General features: G+C 55.2%; 1 protein-coding gene across 3 annotated transcripts; it reads left to right on the top strand.

Annotated features, from left to right (window-relative positions):
* Window positions 1-21: 21 nt before the first annotated feature.
* DBF4B (DBF4 zinc finger B) lies at window positions 22-13,988 on the top strand. 3 transcript variants are annotated; one of them, XM_014942667.1, is made up of 11 exons: window positions 22-174; window positions 3,337-3,528; window positions 4,608-4,658; window positions 5,291-5,360; window positions 6,229-6,299; window positions 6,875-6,911; window positions 9,378-9,420; window positions 10,302-10,418; window positions 10,627-10,753; window positions 11,428-11,537; window positions 12,105-13,988. In XM_014942667.1, exons 1-11 carry the CDS (start codon window positions 64-66, stop codon window positions 13,447-13,449), a joined length of 2,274 nt encoding a protein of 757 aa, XP_014798153.1. In that variant the 5' UTR covers window positions 22-63; the 3' UTR covers window positions 13,450-13,988. The 3 variants fall into 3 exon arrangements, with proteins under 3 accessions (XP_014798153.1, XP_014798152.1, XP_014798154.1); XM_014942666.1 differs by having other exon boundaries at window positions 9,375-9,420; XM_014942668.1 differs by lacking the exon at window positions 22-174 and adding an exon at window positions 2,700-2,811 and having other exon boundaries at window positions 9,375-9,420.
* Window positions 13,989-16,375: the final 2,387 nt, after the last annotated feature.

The raw sequence follows: 16,375 nt of genomic DNA, 5'->3' as shown, positions 1-16,375 counted from the left end.
CCCGCCCCGCCCCTAACGGCGGCGGCGCTACGGCGGCCGCGTCTCCCCTCACCTCAGGCCGCCATGTCGGGCCCGGTCGCCCCCCGGCCTCTCCGCGGGAAGTCCTTCTACCTCGACCTGCCCAGCGGGAGGGGTGCGCGGGAGCTGGCGGCCGCCATCGGGCGGCTCGGCGGGGTGAGGCCGGGCCCGCTGCCCTTCTCCCCTCAGGTTCCCCCTCACCTCCCCCCGCGCTGGGCACTGGTGAAAGGCCGAACCTCGAGTGTTGGGTTGGGGTTTTGGGGCTGGGGTGAGGCCGGAGAAGGGGGTACGGAGCTGGGGAGGGGGCTGGAGAACAAGGAGAAAGGGCTGGGGAACTTCTGAGGGAGCTGGGGGGGTTCAGCCTGGAGAGAAGGAGGCTGAGGGAGACCCCGACCCTCTCTCCGACTCCCTGAAAGGAGGGTGTAGCTGGATGGGGTCGGTCTCTTCTCCCAAGGAACAGGCGATGGGACAAGAGGAAATGGCCTCAAGTTGCACGAGGGGAAGTCGGTGATGGATATCGGGGAAGAATTCCTCGCTGAACGGGTTATCAAGCCTTGGTACAGGCTGCCCAGGGCAGTGGGGGAATCGCCATCCCTGCAGGGTTTTAAAAGATGGGCAGATGTGGTGCTGAGGGTTCAGGTGAACCTGGTGCTCCAGGGTCAGCCTGGAGAAGAGAAGGCTCCGGGGAGACCTTGGAGCCCCTTCCAGTCCCTCAAGGGGCTCCAGGAGAGATGGGGAGGGACTCTGGATGAGGGAGGGGAGCCCTAGGAGGAGGGGGAAGGGTTGGACCCTGCAAGAGGGGAGATGGAGCTGAGCTGTGGGGAAGAACTTGTTTGGTGTGAGGGTGGTGAGAGCCTGGCCCAGGCTGGCCAGAGAAGCTGTGGCTGCCCCATCCCTGGAGGGGTTCAAGGGCAGGCTGGAGGGGGCTTGGAGCAACCTGGTGTGGAGGGAGGTGTCCCTGCCCAGGGCAGGGGGTGAGACTAGAGGATCTTCAAGATCCCTTCCAACTCTAACCATTCTGTGGTTTAGTGGTGGTTTCGGCAGTGTTAGGTTATTGGTTGGACCTAATGATCTTAAAGGTCCCTTCCAGCCCAGACCATTCTATGGTTTGGCATGGTAATAGATCCACCCAGCCCCCCTTCCCAGTCTCTGATGGGCTTTACCTCGTCCCTGGGGAGCCACTCGAGGACGGAGGACATGATCCATTGCCTGCTGCTGTCCTCCCCTCCCTGCTGGCTCTGCCCAGGCCCCTCACAGGTTGTTGGGCAGCACAATCCCACTTGTTACCAGCTGCTACGGACACTGCTTGCTCCTGCCTTCCAGGGGGTGGCAACTGGTTGACTGGTCCTGACAGCATCTTCTGAGTGGTGGCAACTGGTTGCTTGACCATGAGAGCACCTTCCAGTCAGTGATAACTGGTTGCCCAGCAATGGGGAGTGCCTTTTGGGTGGTGGTAACTGGTTGCCTGGTTCCTCCTCTTCCCCTACGACAGCCTGTGGCAGTTTAATTTTTTTAGGTCGGATTGTGGGAGTTCCAAATGTTTCCTGGAATTCAACATAGGGGAAAGTAGGGTAATGCCTGCCAAGCCTCCTTTGTTACGTGGCTGTGAGCTTGTCCCATGGCTTTCCCAGAAGACTCGTCTGGACCCTTCCCCCCGTGAAGCTGTTGTTTGGGTGGATTCATTTGTGGCCTCTCCAGATCCCCCTGCTCACCAGTTCCTTATATCCTCTCCCAAAACTCTGCAGAAAGTAGTGTCACTTCAGTCACCTGGGATGGAACCGAGGACAGGGGCTGTGCCCAGCAGCTGGTCCTTCATCTCTTTCATCTTTCAGTTTCTGTATGACTCTTACATATTCATCTGTTCTAATAGTTGTTGCTCTTTGTTTTCAGACAGTTTCATTTCTCTGAGACACCCCAAAATTTCCTTCAATGCCACATGCAGGTGTAAAATCTTCATTTAGTCCTTGTTGCTGCTGTGTCTCTGCCGCCAAGATCATGTGCTGGCTGTAGAGACACGTGGAGAAGCTGACTCGTATTTATTTCCCTATTTTTTTTTAATCACACCCTCATGCTGAATTCACTGATTTCTTTTTCTTTCTGTCTTCCCCTGGATGTGCCATCAATACTCGGGGACACTCTCCTTCTTGTAGCATCTCTTATTTAGCTGTGCATCCTCAAGTCCTAGAACCGCTTGGTCCCGGGGGTCAGTTATGTCTCTGTGTAGCTGCTGCATTACTTGGAAATAATTTTACCCTTTTGACTGTCCCTCTTGCTTCTTATCAAACACCATCTCGGGTCATTTCTCTCTGAAATGGGGTCCAACAGAGTGGAGTTCTCGTTTTTGTTGCTCCTGTGGAGATACTGCACCACGGCCACCATCCATAAATCAGCTCTTTGACAGTAATATCCAACCCAGGCCCTGTGTGTTGTTCAGGACCAAGTTAAGGGCATCTTGTGGCCTTGGACTTGCACGTGGTATCTTGAACTTGGCCTTGACACAGGGTCGGTGATACTCTGGAGTGTTACTTGGACAGGGAGGTTGTGATTCACTCTGCTGTGCTTGCAGCCCCCTTGATCTCCCATGACATGGGTCACTGTTGCAGGGCAGCCTGCAGTGCCACCAGGACCCTTCACACGGGTGGGCCCGGGATCTCCATCCACAGGGATTCTGTCACACCGGCTCCTTCAGCGACTGCAGTTTCAGACTGCTCAGATCTTGGTCCTTCTGTGAGCCTCGTACCTGTGTGCTAGTGCCCTGCGACTGCCTTCTGCTGGGTTTCTGAGAAGCCGACTGTTAGTATCCCAAATCTTGGGTTTCTACCTCTTCCTTGGGCTTCCAGCTTCTGTGCAAAGTGGGGTGTGTGTGTTTTGGTTTCTAGTTCTCTCTTCCCTGTTCTGTGTGCAGCTGCTTGTCCCAGCTGTTTGCTTTCTACTTTATTTTGCTAAAGTGTGTTCTGTTCTCCTGAGAACAGAGCTCTTCCACGCTGCTGAGTGATGTCCAGGGCCTTTTTCTCAGCTATTGCTTTTCCTCTGAAACCATTGCTTGGGGAGTAGATAATGGTAGAGAGCGTCATGGAGGTCTCCATCTGAAGGTTCTGGTGGTTATTTGCAGTGTATCTTTAGGGCATCATGGGATCTCCTCTCCTGAGAGACACCAGTAAGGGCTGGAAGAAGGAGCTACTTGTAGAGATGAGTGCTTCCAGCAGTCCCTTAACTGTGTGTGGGGCGGAGCTGAAGGCAGCAGTTCTTGTTTAGCAGGACTCTTCCAGCTTGGAGTTGGGCAGTTTCAGAGCTGCTCTGTTCTGTCTCTTGCTGCAGGTGACTGAAAGCTTCCTGAGCAAAGAAGTCAGCTACGTGGTTTCCAGCAACAAAGAAGCTAAGCGAGACCAAGCCAGGGCTCGGACTGAGAAGCAGAGCAACGTAACTTCAGAAGATGCAAAATGCACGAGCCCAGTGCCCTCTACCTCCAAAGGGAACCGTACGAGGCCTCACCACAAGCCACCAGACACAGTAAGATCTGTAAAGGTTTAGGCCACCTCAAAGTTTGGCCCAAGGGATCTATAGAGTAGAACCCGAGACCAAGTGTTGGAAGATGAAGTTGTTCCTGCCCTGAGCAAACACGTTGAGCGGGTTTTTCTCCCCTGGTCTGGCTGTTCATATTCATACCCACCTTCCTTGTATCTGCACATCATTGTCCGCTCAGGTGTGTGTGTCACAGCTTTGAGCTGCTAAACAAGGATATCTGCTCAAGTGGCAGAGGAAATAGAGGGGTTGGCTGGCTTCCCCACAGAACAGGCATCGTCCTGATGCAGAGGTGTGTCTAGAGAAGCCAGGGGGATGTAGACCAGACAAACCCATCACAGGCTCTGGGTGTGTGCTCACACACACAGGTAGGGCAAGGCCGTTGTGACTTGGCGGAGATCTACAAGGGCAGCTGGCAAGAAGGGATTCACCCTGTCAGAGCTGGGCTTTCTGCTCAGTGGAGCTTGTGGCCAGAGGTCCAACATCCTGCGTTGAACGCTGGTGTCCGCTGGAAGCTGTGACTGTAGGGAGAGCCCCACGGGTGTTTCTGCCAGATGGATCTGGGCTGCAGGAGGGGAGCCTGGGCTGATATTGGGGGTTTCACGCAGCGTTTGTTCCCCTGTCCTTGCTCAGCCCTGCCCCTTTGTCTTACAAAGAGCTTAACCTATTTGCTGAAATCATTGGCTCACAAAAGCGACCCTGGTCCCAGGAGGAGGGAGTGAGGGTGTCCCTGACCTCCGCCAGCCCCTGGGACGTGCCAGGCAGCGGTTCTGAGCCGAGTCGCTGCTTCCTCTTGGCTCACTCTGGAGCATTCACTGCTCTTCCATAAAAGCCAAGCCTTGGCTGAGCAGCTGCTTAGTGGAGACCTAATGGGTGCCGCTGCGGTCTGCGTTCTCTGGAAACGCGCCGTCCTGCTGTCTGTGAGATGAGGTCTTGGCCAGACTCCCCTGCCCAGCAGAGAGTGGGTATCACTAGAAATCATCTGTACTGGGCAGCCCTGCTGTCCTCAGCCTGCCTGCCTTGTAGCTCTTTCACTTCAATGAAGTACTCACCTTCTTCCTCTGCAGGCCCTGATCAGCAGGGGAAAGGAGCTGCTGCAGAAGGCCATGAAGAATCAGGTGAGCAGCGTGCGACGGGCTCTTGTCTGGCTGGGTAGGTTCAGAGTACTGCTGAGCAGTGTGGAACCAGTGCCAGCCGCTGCTCCCGAGCCCCTGCCTGCTGAGGAGAGCAGATTCTGGGGCTGGTAAAGGTACGAAGCAGTTGCTTGTGGCTCTGCAGAATATTGTGTGGTGCTCCTGGGCGCTGTTCTTCATGGAGCCATGTCATCCGTCCACGTTAAGTCCCTCCAAGGCCTGTCCTGGTGCTGTGGATGCTCAACTCAAGAGCACTATTAACACAAAGACCCATTGTTAGATGAATTTTTAGCCCAGAAAGAGCTAAAGCTGGGGCAAAAGGCTCCCCTGCAGTCCTTTGACTGATATCATAAGTGGCCAAAAAAAAATCTCAGTGCCCACTTAGAAGTTCATGCTATAGCAGGGATTAAAAATTTGACCTAGATGCTACTGTTAATTTGGGGTAGATAAAGCACGAGCTCGAACCTTTCCTGCTGTGCCCTGATTTTAATAACAGCAATGCAATGGTCTGTCAACTGGGCAACAGGAAAATCTCTCTAAACTAGATTTGGAGCTGCATGTGCTCACGCAGCATCTCTGCTTCGAGCTGTACCTTGCCAAACCCCTCTGTTTTACAGGACACCTGCAGTGGCAGCAGTATCCTCGCCAACGCTCGCCTGTGGGGAGTCCAGATCCTGCACGTGGATGGTATCCTTCTCTGTAAGCTGAAATTTAGCTGTGGGTAATTAGTGGTTTTTTGGAGACAGGTGGAGCAGAAGTGATGTAGGGAGTGTGGAACAGGAGGAGGAGGAGATCACAAGCGGTACCTGGTACTTGGCTGGTGCCGTCCTGTCCGCGGCTGGGGCTGCCCTTCAAAAACCAGATTTATTTCCCTGTGTAGAACATGCTGCTGCCACAGTTACAGCAGCAAATGCTGAGTGTATTGTGATGTACTATTAGAAAATGTTAATAGCTTGGTCAGTGCATTAATTTGGTCCAAAAAGACCATTTTTATTAATTGACCTGGAAGTCCAGATCGTGATAATGGCAGGATTTGGTGGTTTTTAATTAGGAAGTGCTGATGTTTGAGGACCTGTGCTGGAAGGCGCTTCCTGTCTCGGTGATGAATGGGGAGGGGGTGATGGGAAAGACAGATGGTGAAACTCTGATTCTAATAATAGGTCTGGAGTAAAAGGTTCCTGAGTGCCCGATGACAGTGACATACAGCCCTGGCTGAGCCCGTCTGGGTGCGCGGTGCAGGCGCCGCTGCTCCTCCATGTTCCTGGGCAGCCAAACCGCCCGTCAGGGCTTTCTGGTGTCAGGGGCTGCAGGATTCCAAACAGTGTCTCCTTTCTGCAGGGACTTAAAGCCAGACTCCAGCTCTGCTAAAGAGCAAAACGGGGTGCTGTCCCTCAAAACACTCTTTCTTGAACAAATTACTGGTGCTGTGGTGGGTGGTGGCAGTGCTCTGTGCTTTTCCCCATCGTGGCCGGGGGGTCAGGCCGGTGCTGCAGTGGTGGGGGGGAACAGCTCACTTTCTCTGGAGCTATGGCTCTTTGACATCCCGCCTGCGCAGAAATGTTGTCGTACGCCCAGCAGCTGCTGCGCGCCGTCTCGGGAGCCAGGAAACGGGGGCAGAAGACAGAGGTAACTGACCTGACTCTGGTCCCATTTGGGATGCTCGGGGTCCCTCAGTAGCTCTGGGCAATCCTTCTGGCTCTGGTGCTAACGGGCTAGTAAGCAGGGGGATCTCCTGGGGTTTTCACCCAATGCTGGGCTTCAGTTTATTGATGGAGATGTCAAAATTCCAAAAACTTTTTCTTTTATAAAGTGGAGGTAAAACCAGATGAGAATGGGGCAGCCACTAGTTATCAACTTATCTGTAGCACAGCTAATACTGAGTTTGACTTGTGAGGATCTAAGGGTAAAACAAAAATCATAATGTGGCTGCTACACTGGCTGTCTGAAGCGTTCCTTAGTGCCTTTGAGAGGTCAGCAAGAAGGTAGGGCATAAGATCAGAGAGTGGCAGCCCATATATTGTATTTAAAGTAACTCTGGGTAACTTGGGAGACAAAATATCAGGGGGAGGTGCTATACTCTCTGATGGAGGAGCTCTGAAGTGGTGGGTGAGGCTGCTGTAATCTCTGTGCTGCTGGGGGATCGGTAATTACCATTGTGCCTGTGCTGGCTCCCATGCTGAATATGTCACTCTTGCCTTTAGGTGAAATCCCTTGCGTCCGGATCAAAAATTCACAGAGGTAGGTCTGGAAGCTGCCCTCCTATTTACCCGGGGGTGCGGGGCTGCTCGAAGAAGCCTTGTTTAGAATTTGAAAATCCATCTGAAACTTCAGCAATCCAAAACACGCCAACTGTGAAGGCAGCTTCTCTCGAACGGGTTTTGTAACTCCCTGTCTGAGTGGAGCTGCAGCCTCCTGGTGCAGCTGAGCACGTCCTGCCTTGGATTTCAGGCAGGGCTTTTAAAAACCCCATCAGCCCTTTGCAGCTCCCCGAATCCCATCAGCAGCTTGGGCTCCCCGAATCCTGCTGCTGGCACCGCGCGCTGAACCCGCTGGCGCAAACCAAGTTTCGAAGAATAATGCATCCTACAGAGGAGAGCGTGTTCCTCACAACCCACTCACTTCTGTTAGGCTGAAATGTGCTGCTGAGACACCAATCTAGGGATAACGCTTCCAAAGGAGGAGGGAGGAGGAGGGGGGGGGGGGGAAACCAGGTTCTCATCTGCATTTAGACAAGAGCCAATTGTGGTGCTGACATTGGCACCGGGGATGGGAGTTAATTTGTGATTTGTTTGACTTTGCTCGTCGGAGAGGGAACGCTCAGTGATGTCTCCGAGCAGATTCCAACCTGGATTCTGTGTGTGACACGTGGAAGGTTATTTTCCAGTTTGGGGTGAGGGGAGGGAAGATGGTGGTGGGGGGAGAAAAAAAAAAAAAAGGCTGGAAAAGCTGTGGGATAAGGCAGCTTGTGTGCTGCAGGCTCAGAGCTCTGCACCACGGCACACTCCGAGCCCTGCCTGGGGACGTGTGGTGACAGCTGAGACGTTTGTCACCGTTCAGCGCTCTGCCACGGGAGCTGGGGGCCTGCACACCCCTCTCAGCTTTATCTGGGGCCCTAAACGTGGCCTTGCTTTCAGAAGTGCTAAGCATTTGGCAGCATTTACTTGGAAAAATTGATCCTGTAACTTAAATAGCTCCTTTAGTGACGTAACAGCACATTTGCTGCAAGCGCAGGATGAGGCTCGAGGAACTGACGGGTGAGGACGGGGGGACTCAGCCTCTCTGGAGGTTAAAATTTCTTTGGAGAAAATAGCACTGAGCACCAGGACTGCAGGAAAACAAATCTCCTTGCCTTTCAGGGGCGGTGAGGGAGGCCCAAGAGGTTTGGTTTCAGGGTCAGGCAGGCGCCCTGTGGGAATACCTTGGTGTTCAGTTGTTTCTTGACCGATCCGTACTCGGATTTCCAGGCTGAGCGTAACGTTATCACTCCTGAGAACAGACCTGAGAGGCAGAAGGGACCCGGTGCCTCTTCTCCCGGCCTGGCTCCGAAAACCTTTTCCCTGAGTGCGCTGTTGAGGTTTTCTTCTGCTCCCTTAATATACATTATGCCTCTGTAGGAAGCGTAGCTGCTCTTTGCCCTCCTCAGGGACCAAGCCAAGGCCAGATCCTGCTCTTTAGCAGTGTTCCTGTGCCAGGTCTGGCTCTGCAGCACCTTGGTTTGTCTCCAGCAGCTCTGACTGCTTTGACTTTACTGTCCTGACCTGAGCCTTCTGAGCTGTTGTGTAAAGGAGAAGGGAGGAAGGGGTGCTGGAGGGGTTGATGTGCTCTGTGCTTGTGCAAATGCTGCTCCAATTGGTTTCTCATAAACTCGTCTCCTGTACTTGGAGGGGTGTTGTGTTGAGGATGTGTGACAGGTGCTGGAGAGGGTCCAGAGAAGGGCAACGAAGCTTGTGAGGGGTCTGGAGAGTAAGTCTTATGAGGAGAGGCTGAGGGAGCTGGGGGTGTTCAGTCTGGGGAAGAGGAAACTGAGGGGAGACCTTATCGCTCTCTACAACTCCCTGAAAGGAGGGTGTAGAGAAGTGGGGGTCGGTCTCTTCTCCCCAGTTACAGATGATAGGACAAGGGGTAATGGGTTCAAGTTGCACCAGGGGAGGTTTAGACTAGACATTAGGAAACAATTCTTCACAGAGAGAGTGGTCGGGCATTGGAATGGGCTGCCCAGGGAGGTGGTTGAGTCCCCATCCCTGGCTGTGTTTAAGAGCCATTTAGATGTGGTGTTGGGGGATATGGTGTAGGGGAGAACTTTAGAGTAGGGTGGATGGTTGGACTCGATGATGCCGAGGGTCTCTTCCAGCCTAGATGATTCTGTGATTGAGGTCAGAACTGGAAGGTTGGGGTCAGATCACTGGCTGATCAGAGTGAGCAGATGCTAAAGGCGCACGGGGCTTCGCTGGGTGGGCCTTCCAAGGTGGAAACAGCGCACAGTTGGGCTGCCTCCAGGGTTTGGTCACCCTAGGGGATGCTCTGGAGGTGAGGGCTGTAGTAGATTACCCAAAGAGCTGGTTTGGCTGCATGTCCTGTCACTTGGCATTCCTGAGTGTTGGGAGTACTGGTGAGCGTGGCTCTGTAGCCCGGTTCCATTGGGGAATGAATGAATAAGGAGGGAATTTGGTCAGAGCAACTTCTAACCAGCTTGCTTTCCAGCAGGAAAACTGAAGCCCCCTTTTCTGAAGGTTGAAGACCAGAGCAGGTAAATGAGACTTTTCTCAACATCAAGGCCAAACTATATTAAACCTCAGGGGCTTCCAGGGAGGGAATCCTGTATCCGTTCTGTTTGCTTGTGGGGCAGTGAATATTCTGTCCGTGGGGCAGTGAATATTCTGTCCGTGGGGCAGTGAATATTCTGTCCGTGAGGCAGAGCGTGGCTTCTCTGGAGACCCTGTTACACACGGGGAAGCTGACCCTCTCCTAGAGGGAGGCAGATGGAGTTGAGAGAAACAATCTGGGTGGCTCATGTGTCATGGGGGGGAAAAGGTGTTAAACGAGACTCCACAACAGAGTTTACTTCCTCTCTTGGGCTCTGTTTGTGATCCTCAGCGGGTCACTTAATCTGCTCCAGCCCTCTGAGATGAGGAAAGAGATTGAAACGCATGAGGTCAGGGCCTGTAACTTGATTACAGCCTCCAGCACAGGGGGATCTGATCTCTCTGGTGTTTCTAACAACTCTGTAACTCTAACAGTATCCCGAGCACTAATTAATTATTCTGAAGACAACATTTAAGGCAGCTGCAGAGTCAAATATTAGGTTTTACATGCTGCAAGCAATAAAGTGTGAAGAGAGAGATGTGGTCTGGGAACCCAAACCTTCCCGTGCTGCCGTGGCTGGAAATGCTGCACTGGCTGCTGCCACCACACCTGAGCAGCCCAAAGCATGGCCCCACCAGTGCTGTTACTGGGAATGGGGTTTAGTCCTTCCAGTGAGAAATGGGAAATCTCTGGAGCAGCCAAGTGAAAGGACAGCCACGGGCAGTATCTCATCACAAACAAGGTGGCACCTTGAGCCCCTCTGCAGGAGGGACTGCTGTCTAACCGTGCTGTCAGAAGTCTCATGTCCTGATCTGCTGCTTTCAGGCAATTCCGGCCCTTCCATCACCAGTTCAAAACCTTTCCCGACCTGAACTTCCTGGCACCCAAAAGCTCCAGCCCGTTTGAGCCTCTGAAAAACCTCTCGAACTCTTGCAGAGCCAGGTAGGTTGTAGCTCCTCCGGCACAAGTTTTTAACACAACCCCTCTGCCAGCTGCTGCCCTGCTGGTTCCTGGGATTTAGGGAACCCATTCTCTTCTGGATGTGGGGGAAAGAAGCCCTGTTCTGGGTTAAACAGAACCTTTCACAGGTAGCTGGGTACCTGCTGGTGCTGCTGAGTAAGGGCAGGGCAGATGTTTGCTGTGTTTGCAGGGGTGCAGAGGGCTGTCCTGTGCCCAGCGACGGGGAGAAGAGCCCCCGATCCACGCCGGTCACCCTGCCAAAAAAGAAGAGAGGATTTTGTGAGTGCTGCCAAGAGACCTTCGAAGAGCTGCAGAAGGTAAAGGTTCCACTGGGACCTGGTTGAAAAAGTTATGGGGACCACTGGGCAGCTTCATTAATTGTGATGTGCCTGTTACCAGTACAAGCAAAGGGAGGCAGGTTGCTGGACCTCCAGCCTTCCTTATATTGGGGGATCACTCTTGGAGATTAAAGCCATAGTATATCTGGGCTCTGACCTCCTGGTCTGGGCAAACAGTGGTTTTGAAGATTGGATGCTCATCTCCTGGGCAAGGAAAGCCTTCAGGATTATCTTGTGCTCTCGTCTGTGAGGTGGGAAACCCATTCCATGGCAGTCAGAGAGGGCGGGGGGCACAGGCTGATTTTAAAAGGTGCAAAGAGGTGGGTTTTTTAATCTCCTGGAAGACGCCAAACAACGAGGCTCTCAGAGCCCAGCTTTTAGTGATAGACAGTGCGTGTTTGGAGTCTGCATTTTCTCCAGCTGCTGGGGAAGCTGTGGGCTGCTGTTCACACAGCCCAGCCTCCTCCCCAGCGGGTGTCTATGGGAACAGAACTCTCCCCGTAAGCAACCGGGGAGCGGCCCTGCCTGCCTTCCCAAACCTGCTCCCTAACAACAGCTCTGCTGCTGAAAGGCTCTTTGGGAAGTGGCTGTTGCTACAGATTTCCCTCCTGTGAAGGAATACGTGTTGCTAAAAGGGTCTCTGCTCCTTCCAGCATCTCCAGAGCCCCCGGCACAAGCGGTTTGCGCTGGACGACTCGCAGTACGCTCCTGTGGATCGTGTCATCTCCCAGCTCACCAACAGCTTTGTGGAGCACTCAGCTGAGTAAGTTTTTGCGAATCTGGGAACTCCTGGAGCTGAAAAGCAGCACAGTGTCACACAGCACACAGGGGATGGGGCCCGAGTCTCCGTGCTGTGACACTAGTCCCTGTGCCAGGGGATCGGTCAGTGGGGAGCAGGGGCATGTGGCTGTGAGTGCAGGACTGACCTGGCACCCACCAGACAAGGTTTAGATGAGCTGTGGGAGATGTTTTTCTTAAGTTTATGTGGCTTCTCTGCTTCAGGGAAGTCCCTGTGGACTTCTAGTGCCCCTTAAATGAGAAAGGGCAGCTGGGCCCATCTCTTCCATCCCATGTCTGAGGCAAACCCCACTGCTCTGTACCACCCCTGAGCCCAGACCCTGGGCTGCTGAGAAGGCTGAGACATCCCTCATGCTGCCAGTCTCCCCTGTAGCTGCAGTGTCACTGTCTGAGCCTCACTGTTCAAAAATTCCTGACTGTCCTCTTAGCAAGGGCTTCAAACATCCTGCGCTGCAGAAACTGCTGTGTCTCACTGCGGGGAGGGTGTTGCTGGGCCTGGAGAGAGTGAGCATTAACCAGTGGTTCTTCTTAGGGCGCCGAGGTCCTGCCTGACAGATGAACGCTCGGTGCCTCGAGCACAAGTCACTGGAGGAATTGAGATTCTGACAGCAGAGCTGGGAAAGGAGTGGCAGCGGCCTGAGCAGGGAGCTGTGGAACCGGTAATTGATGTGGAGCACGATTGTGGCCTGAAGACCAAGGGCTGCTCCCCTTGCTGGCTCAGGGTCAGTGATCCCAGAGAAGGAGGAGGGCCATTGGATGGCTCTGGGGGGCTGCCTGCTGGGGCAGGACTTACTGGAGGGCTCTGTGCCATGCGTGGCTCTGTGGAGGAATCTGTGGTGGGGGACACAGACTCGGGCTTGGCTCCTGGCCCGGCTGCAGTGGCCACTTGTGCTGTTGCTTCTTCATCTGAACCTCACAAACTGCAAACACTCGGGTCTATCGACCATCCTCTGCAAACGCTGCCTGCCTGCAGGAAACGCCAGCTCTCAGCAGAGAGCAGCCAGGTGGAGAAGAAGCCCAGGCTGGAGCTGGGTGGTGGCCTCTCCCCACACAGGAGCCCCACGGATGGTGGGACGGGGGTGCAGGGCGCAGGACCAATGTCTGAGCCAGGCCTGCCTGGCACGGTGGAACCTGACAGCTTGCCCCGAAGCACAGAGCTCTGCAGCAGACCTCGCAGCTCCCTTGGTCTGGAGCTGTGCCCGTGTGGAGACCTTGGGGACCCCGCGTCACCGTCAGGTCCCCTTGAAGCTGCCTCTGTGGGGTTTGGTCCCCCAGAGGCTGCTGTCAGCGAGCAGGGCCGGAGCGGAGCCAACGCCAGTTCCCAGGGGAAGCAGCTCATGGGGGAGAACGAAAACACACCCAGAAACGTGGATAGTCCTCATCTGGAGAGCACAATGAGCAGCTGTCCTGCTGGCCACTTGCCTTCTCCAAAACTGCCTGTGGCTGAAGCCAGATGTTCCTGCTCACTCGGTGTCACAACAGCAGAAAAAATAGCCCCTGAACGACCCGACCTCCTGGGCCGCGGCCGAGAGCGGGCTCCGAGCGCCGGGCTCCTCCAGCCCCTCCCGCAGAAGGCACGGGTTGACCACAACTTCAGCAAAAGCTCTTCTGAGTCAAACTGGGATGTCCAGCTCCTCTCCACGCTAACGGGTGGCCAGGAGGGCAGGATGCAGCCTGTGGACAGGGACTTGCTCCAAAGGACACATGTCAACCTGAGGGACAGTGGGTACGAGTCTCAGCTCTGCTCGGTCCTGAGGCAGGAGTCGGAGCTTGGCTGGGCAGGCAAAGAGGACAAGAACTGCCGGAACTGCTGCACGGAGACCCAAGGAGCCTCTTTCCCCACGTTTGAGACCTGTTTTGGCAGCTGGACTAGTTAAACCCACCTCCTGGGCTGTTCTCTGGGCCCTGAGAGGGAGCTGGGAAGTGCTTGGAAGGGAATTTAAGGAGCCACCCTCCCTGTCAGGACCAGGAGGTACAGCCGGGAGCCGGAGTGGGGACCCTCGGCTGCACGGTGGTCTCCAGACAACCTGGGCAGGTCTCTCTTGGGAACTGCTGGGTGATGTGGTGGTTTCACTGTCCTCGGGTCCACCAGGGGCTGGGGTCTTCCCTGCTCTCTGCTGGTAACGTTCAGAGCCGAGAGCTTCCTTCTTTATCTCCTCACTGGGCTGCTGACGTGGGCTTTCTCTGGAAGCACCTTCAGCAGGACTGTGCTCTTTGCCCTTCCAGCCTGAGAGCGTGGCCTGATCCTCCTCTCCCTGGTGGGGCAGATGGTGGAGGGGAGGGCCCTGGGGCTGAGACCTGTGTTCTTCACATGGTTTGGGGGGTTGTTGGACATCCTTGAGTATTTACAGATGTTTGTAACTGGTACTAAACTATTGGTTTTTAGCAAACTTTTAATTTTTGAAATAAAATGGAAGGTGAGATCCTGCTCTGCTGGTCATTGGGTAAACCTGAAGCACAGATAACTTATGTGAAACATCCATCAGTTGAGGCCAGGTGGTGGGTGGGCAGAAGATTTGTTGGAAAGGGTCTCGGAGTGACGGGGAGCAGGCTGAGTCTGAGACAGGGGTGGCTCTGGTCACATAATGTCCCTCTGTCCATGGTTTGCCCCGGGCATGTGGCTGTGGGACACCCTGGTACCCAGCACAGGGATGGCCCTGGGCACAGGGGGATGTGGAGAAGCTGGAGAGCAGGCAGTGGAGACCATTGAGCTCACCTGGACACGGGGCTGAGGAGAGGAGACCTGGGCTGGGTTTGTCGTGCCAGGAGGAGGCTGAGGGGTGTCTAAAAGCAGCCTGTGACTTCTGGAAGGGTGGTTCCAAGCAGGATGGAGCCAACCCTTCAGTGGGGCCAGATGTCCCAAGCTTGGGCTTCCCGGGTGCAGGTTAGGAAAAGGAAAAGCTCCCTGGCCAGGAGAGGTGTCTGTCCCTGGAGACTTCCCAGCCTCAAGTGAAGGACAACTGTCCTTCTTCACTCCAGGCTTGAAGTGAAGCTGAGCAGCTGTAGAAGGAAGCCCTGCTGTCAGCAGGAGGCTGGATTAGAAGCTTCAGAGGGTCCTCCTGAGCTAATTCTCCAGTGCAACAGCCGAACTTTGGCTCTAATTTCCCTAACGAAGAAGTTGAACAGGTTAACGAAGGGCTGAGCAGAGCATCTGCAGGGCCTTGTCCCCAGCAGAGCCCCATTCCTGGTGTGGGTCAGCTCCAGCCTCGTCCCTGGGAGAGAGGTGGGAACGGGCTTTGGTGCATCAACTGCTCAACATCTCCATGGTGTTTTCAGGAGGCAGCGACCGGCTCTGTGACCCCAGACAGCACAGAGGGGTGACCTGGCCAGCAGGTGAGCCAGGAATAGGTCCCTGCAGGCAGTGTCCAAAACTCGAGGTGCTCAGTTGTCCCCTGCAGGGAGTGGGTCACCCCCTGGCAGTGCTCCTCAGTGGAAGAGGCCATGAGCTTCCCTGGGGCGTTGGCAGGGATGGCAGTGTGACATCAGCCCAGGGCTGAGCTTGGTTGTCCTTCACCAAGCATCGTTGTCCTTCACCAAGCTTGGCCCTTCCATGGAGGGAAGAGGGAGCCCTGGTTGATGCCTGAGCCCTCCCAATGTTGGCCAGTGACCTACATCATGGAGGCCCTGGTCTTGGGGACTGCAGGAGCTGCTCTGGGGATCCTTGGGGTCTTGGCCTTGGGTGAGTTGTTCTTGCTGTGGATGTGCTTGCTGTTGTCTGGTGTAGACCCCCTCCTGTGAAGTACCTTTGGGACTTGTGGTCCTGAAGCCCCCCAGGAGAGGCTGGTGGCCTTGCAGACCTCCCTGTGGTGCCGAGCGGCTGCTGGATCAGGTCGGTGCCGCAGGTTCCTCACCTCATTTGCTGCCTTTGTGGTTAATTATTGCACGGAGGATGATGAAGGCTTAAGGACAGAAGATCATGGCTTCGAAGCCCTGCCTGCCCTGGGCCGAGCTTCAGGGAGGGCTGATCAAGGGCCGGGTCTGCCCTGGAGGAGCCATTTGGCCACCAGCAGCCACTGTGGCCAAGGAGATGATGGGCATCTCCCAGAGCTGGTTCCCCGTGGAGCTCTGTGACCGTGCCCACGTGGGAGCTGCTTCCCCGTGCACACACGTGTGTCAGCCCCCGTGCTGTGGGGGGACATGAGCTCCCCAACCTGAGCATGACCTCGTGGCAGCTCCCCTCTGCCAAAACCAGCCTGGGGTGACCCTGTCCCCTCCCTCTGCTGCAGGTTTCTGTTCGTTAAGGCTCTATAGAGTGTTGATGGTAATGAGGTGAGGGCAGAGCTCGGGGGGGGTGGATGGAGGAGAGTTGGGGCTTGTCCCCCTCCCTGTCCCCGACCTCAGGCCTGTCCCTGTCCTGGCCCATCTTCCCTCCTGCCTCTGAACATTTCTGCACCCCCATTTTTGCACAAAAGTGATGAAAAGCGAAGCAGCTGCTGTTAGCGAGGGTCTCACGGTGGTTTTTGGGTGGGCAGGGAGGGGGCCCGTGGCTCCACCACAACCTCCCCCCCTTCAAACACTCAATAAACTTCCCGGCAGGTCAGGCCCGGTGCTGTCTCCGGTGGGTTTGAGCTGCCACCGGGTCCCCAAAGGCTCTTGTCACCAGCGGGCACATGAGCCCGGGGGGGACGGGAGGGGGCACGGGGGTCTGGAGGAAGGTGCTTGGACAAGAGGGAGCTCCGTGGGGAGGGGGGGCACATGCCATCGGGGCTCCTTGATGCCCCTTGCAGAGGGGGTGGGTGCTGGCACACACAGGGAACCCTTTCTGGGGTTCATGGTGGCCATGGGAGGTGGGGGGGGGGAAGG

Source organism: Calidris pugnax, unplaced genomic scaffold (assembly GCF_001431845.1).
Source record: "Calidris pugnax isolate Ruff unplaced genomic scaffold, ASM143184v1 scaffold108, whole genome shotgun sequence".
In the NCBI taxonomy this organism is placed as follows: Eukaryota; Metazoa; Chordata; class Aves; order Charadriiformes; family Scolopacidae; genus Calidris; species Calidris pugnax.
The sequence above is the reverse complement of the archived record's forward strand: the minus strand, read 5'-3'. Positions and strand labels throughout refer to the sequence as shown.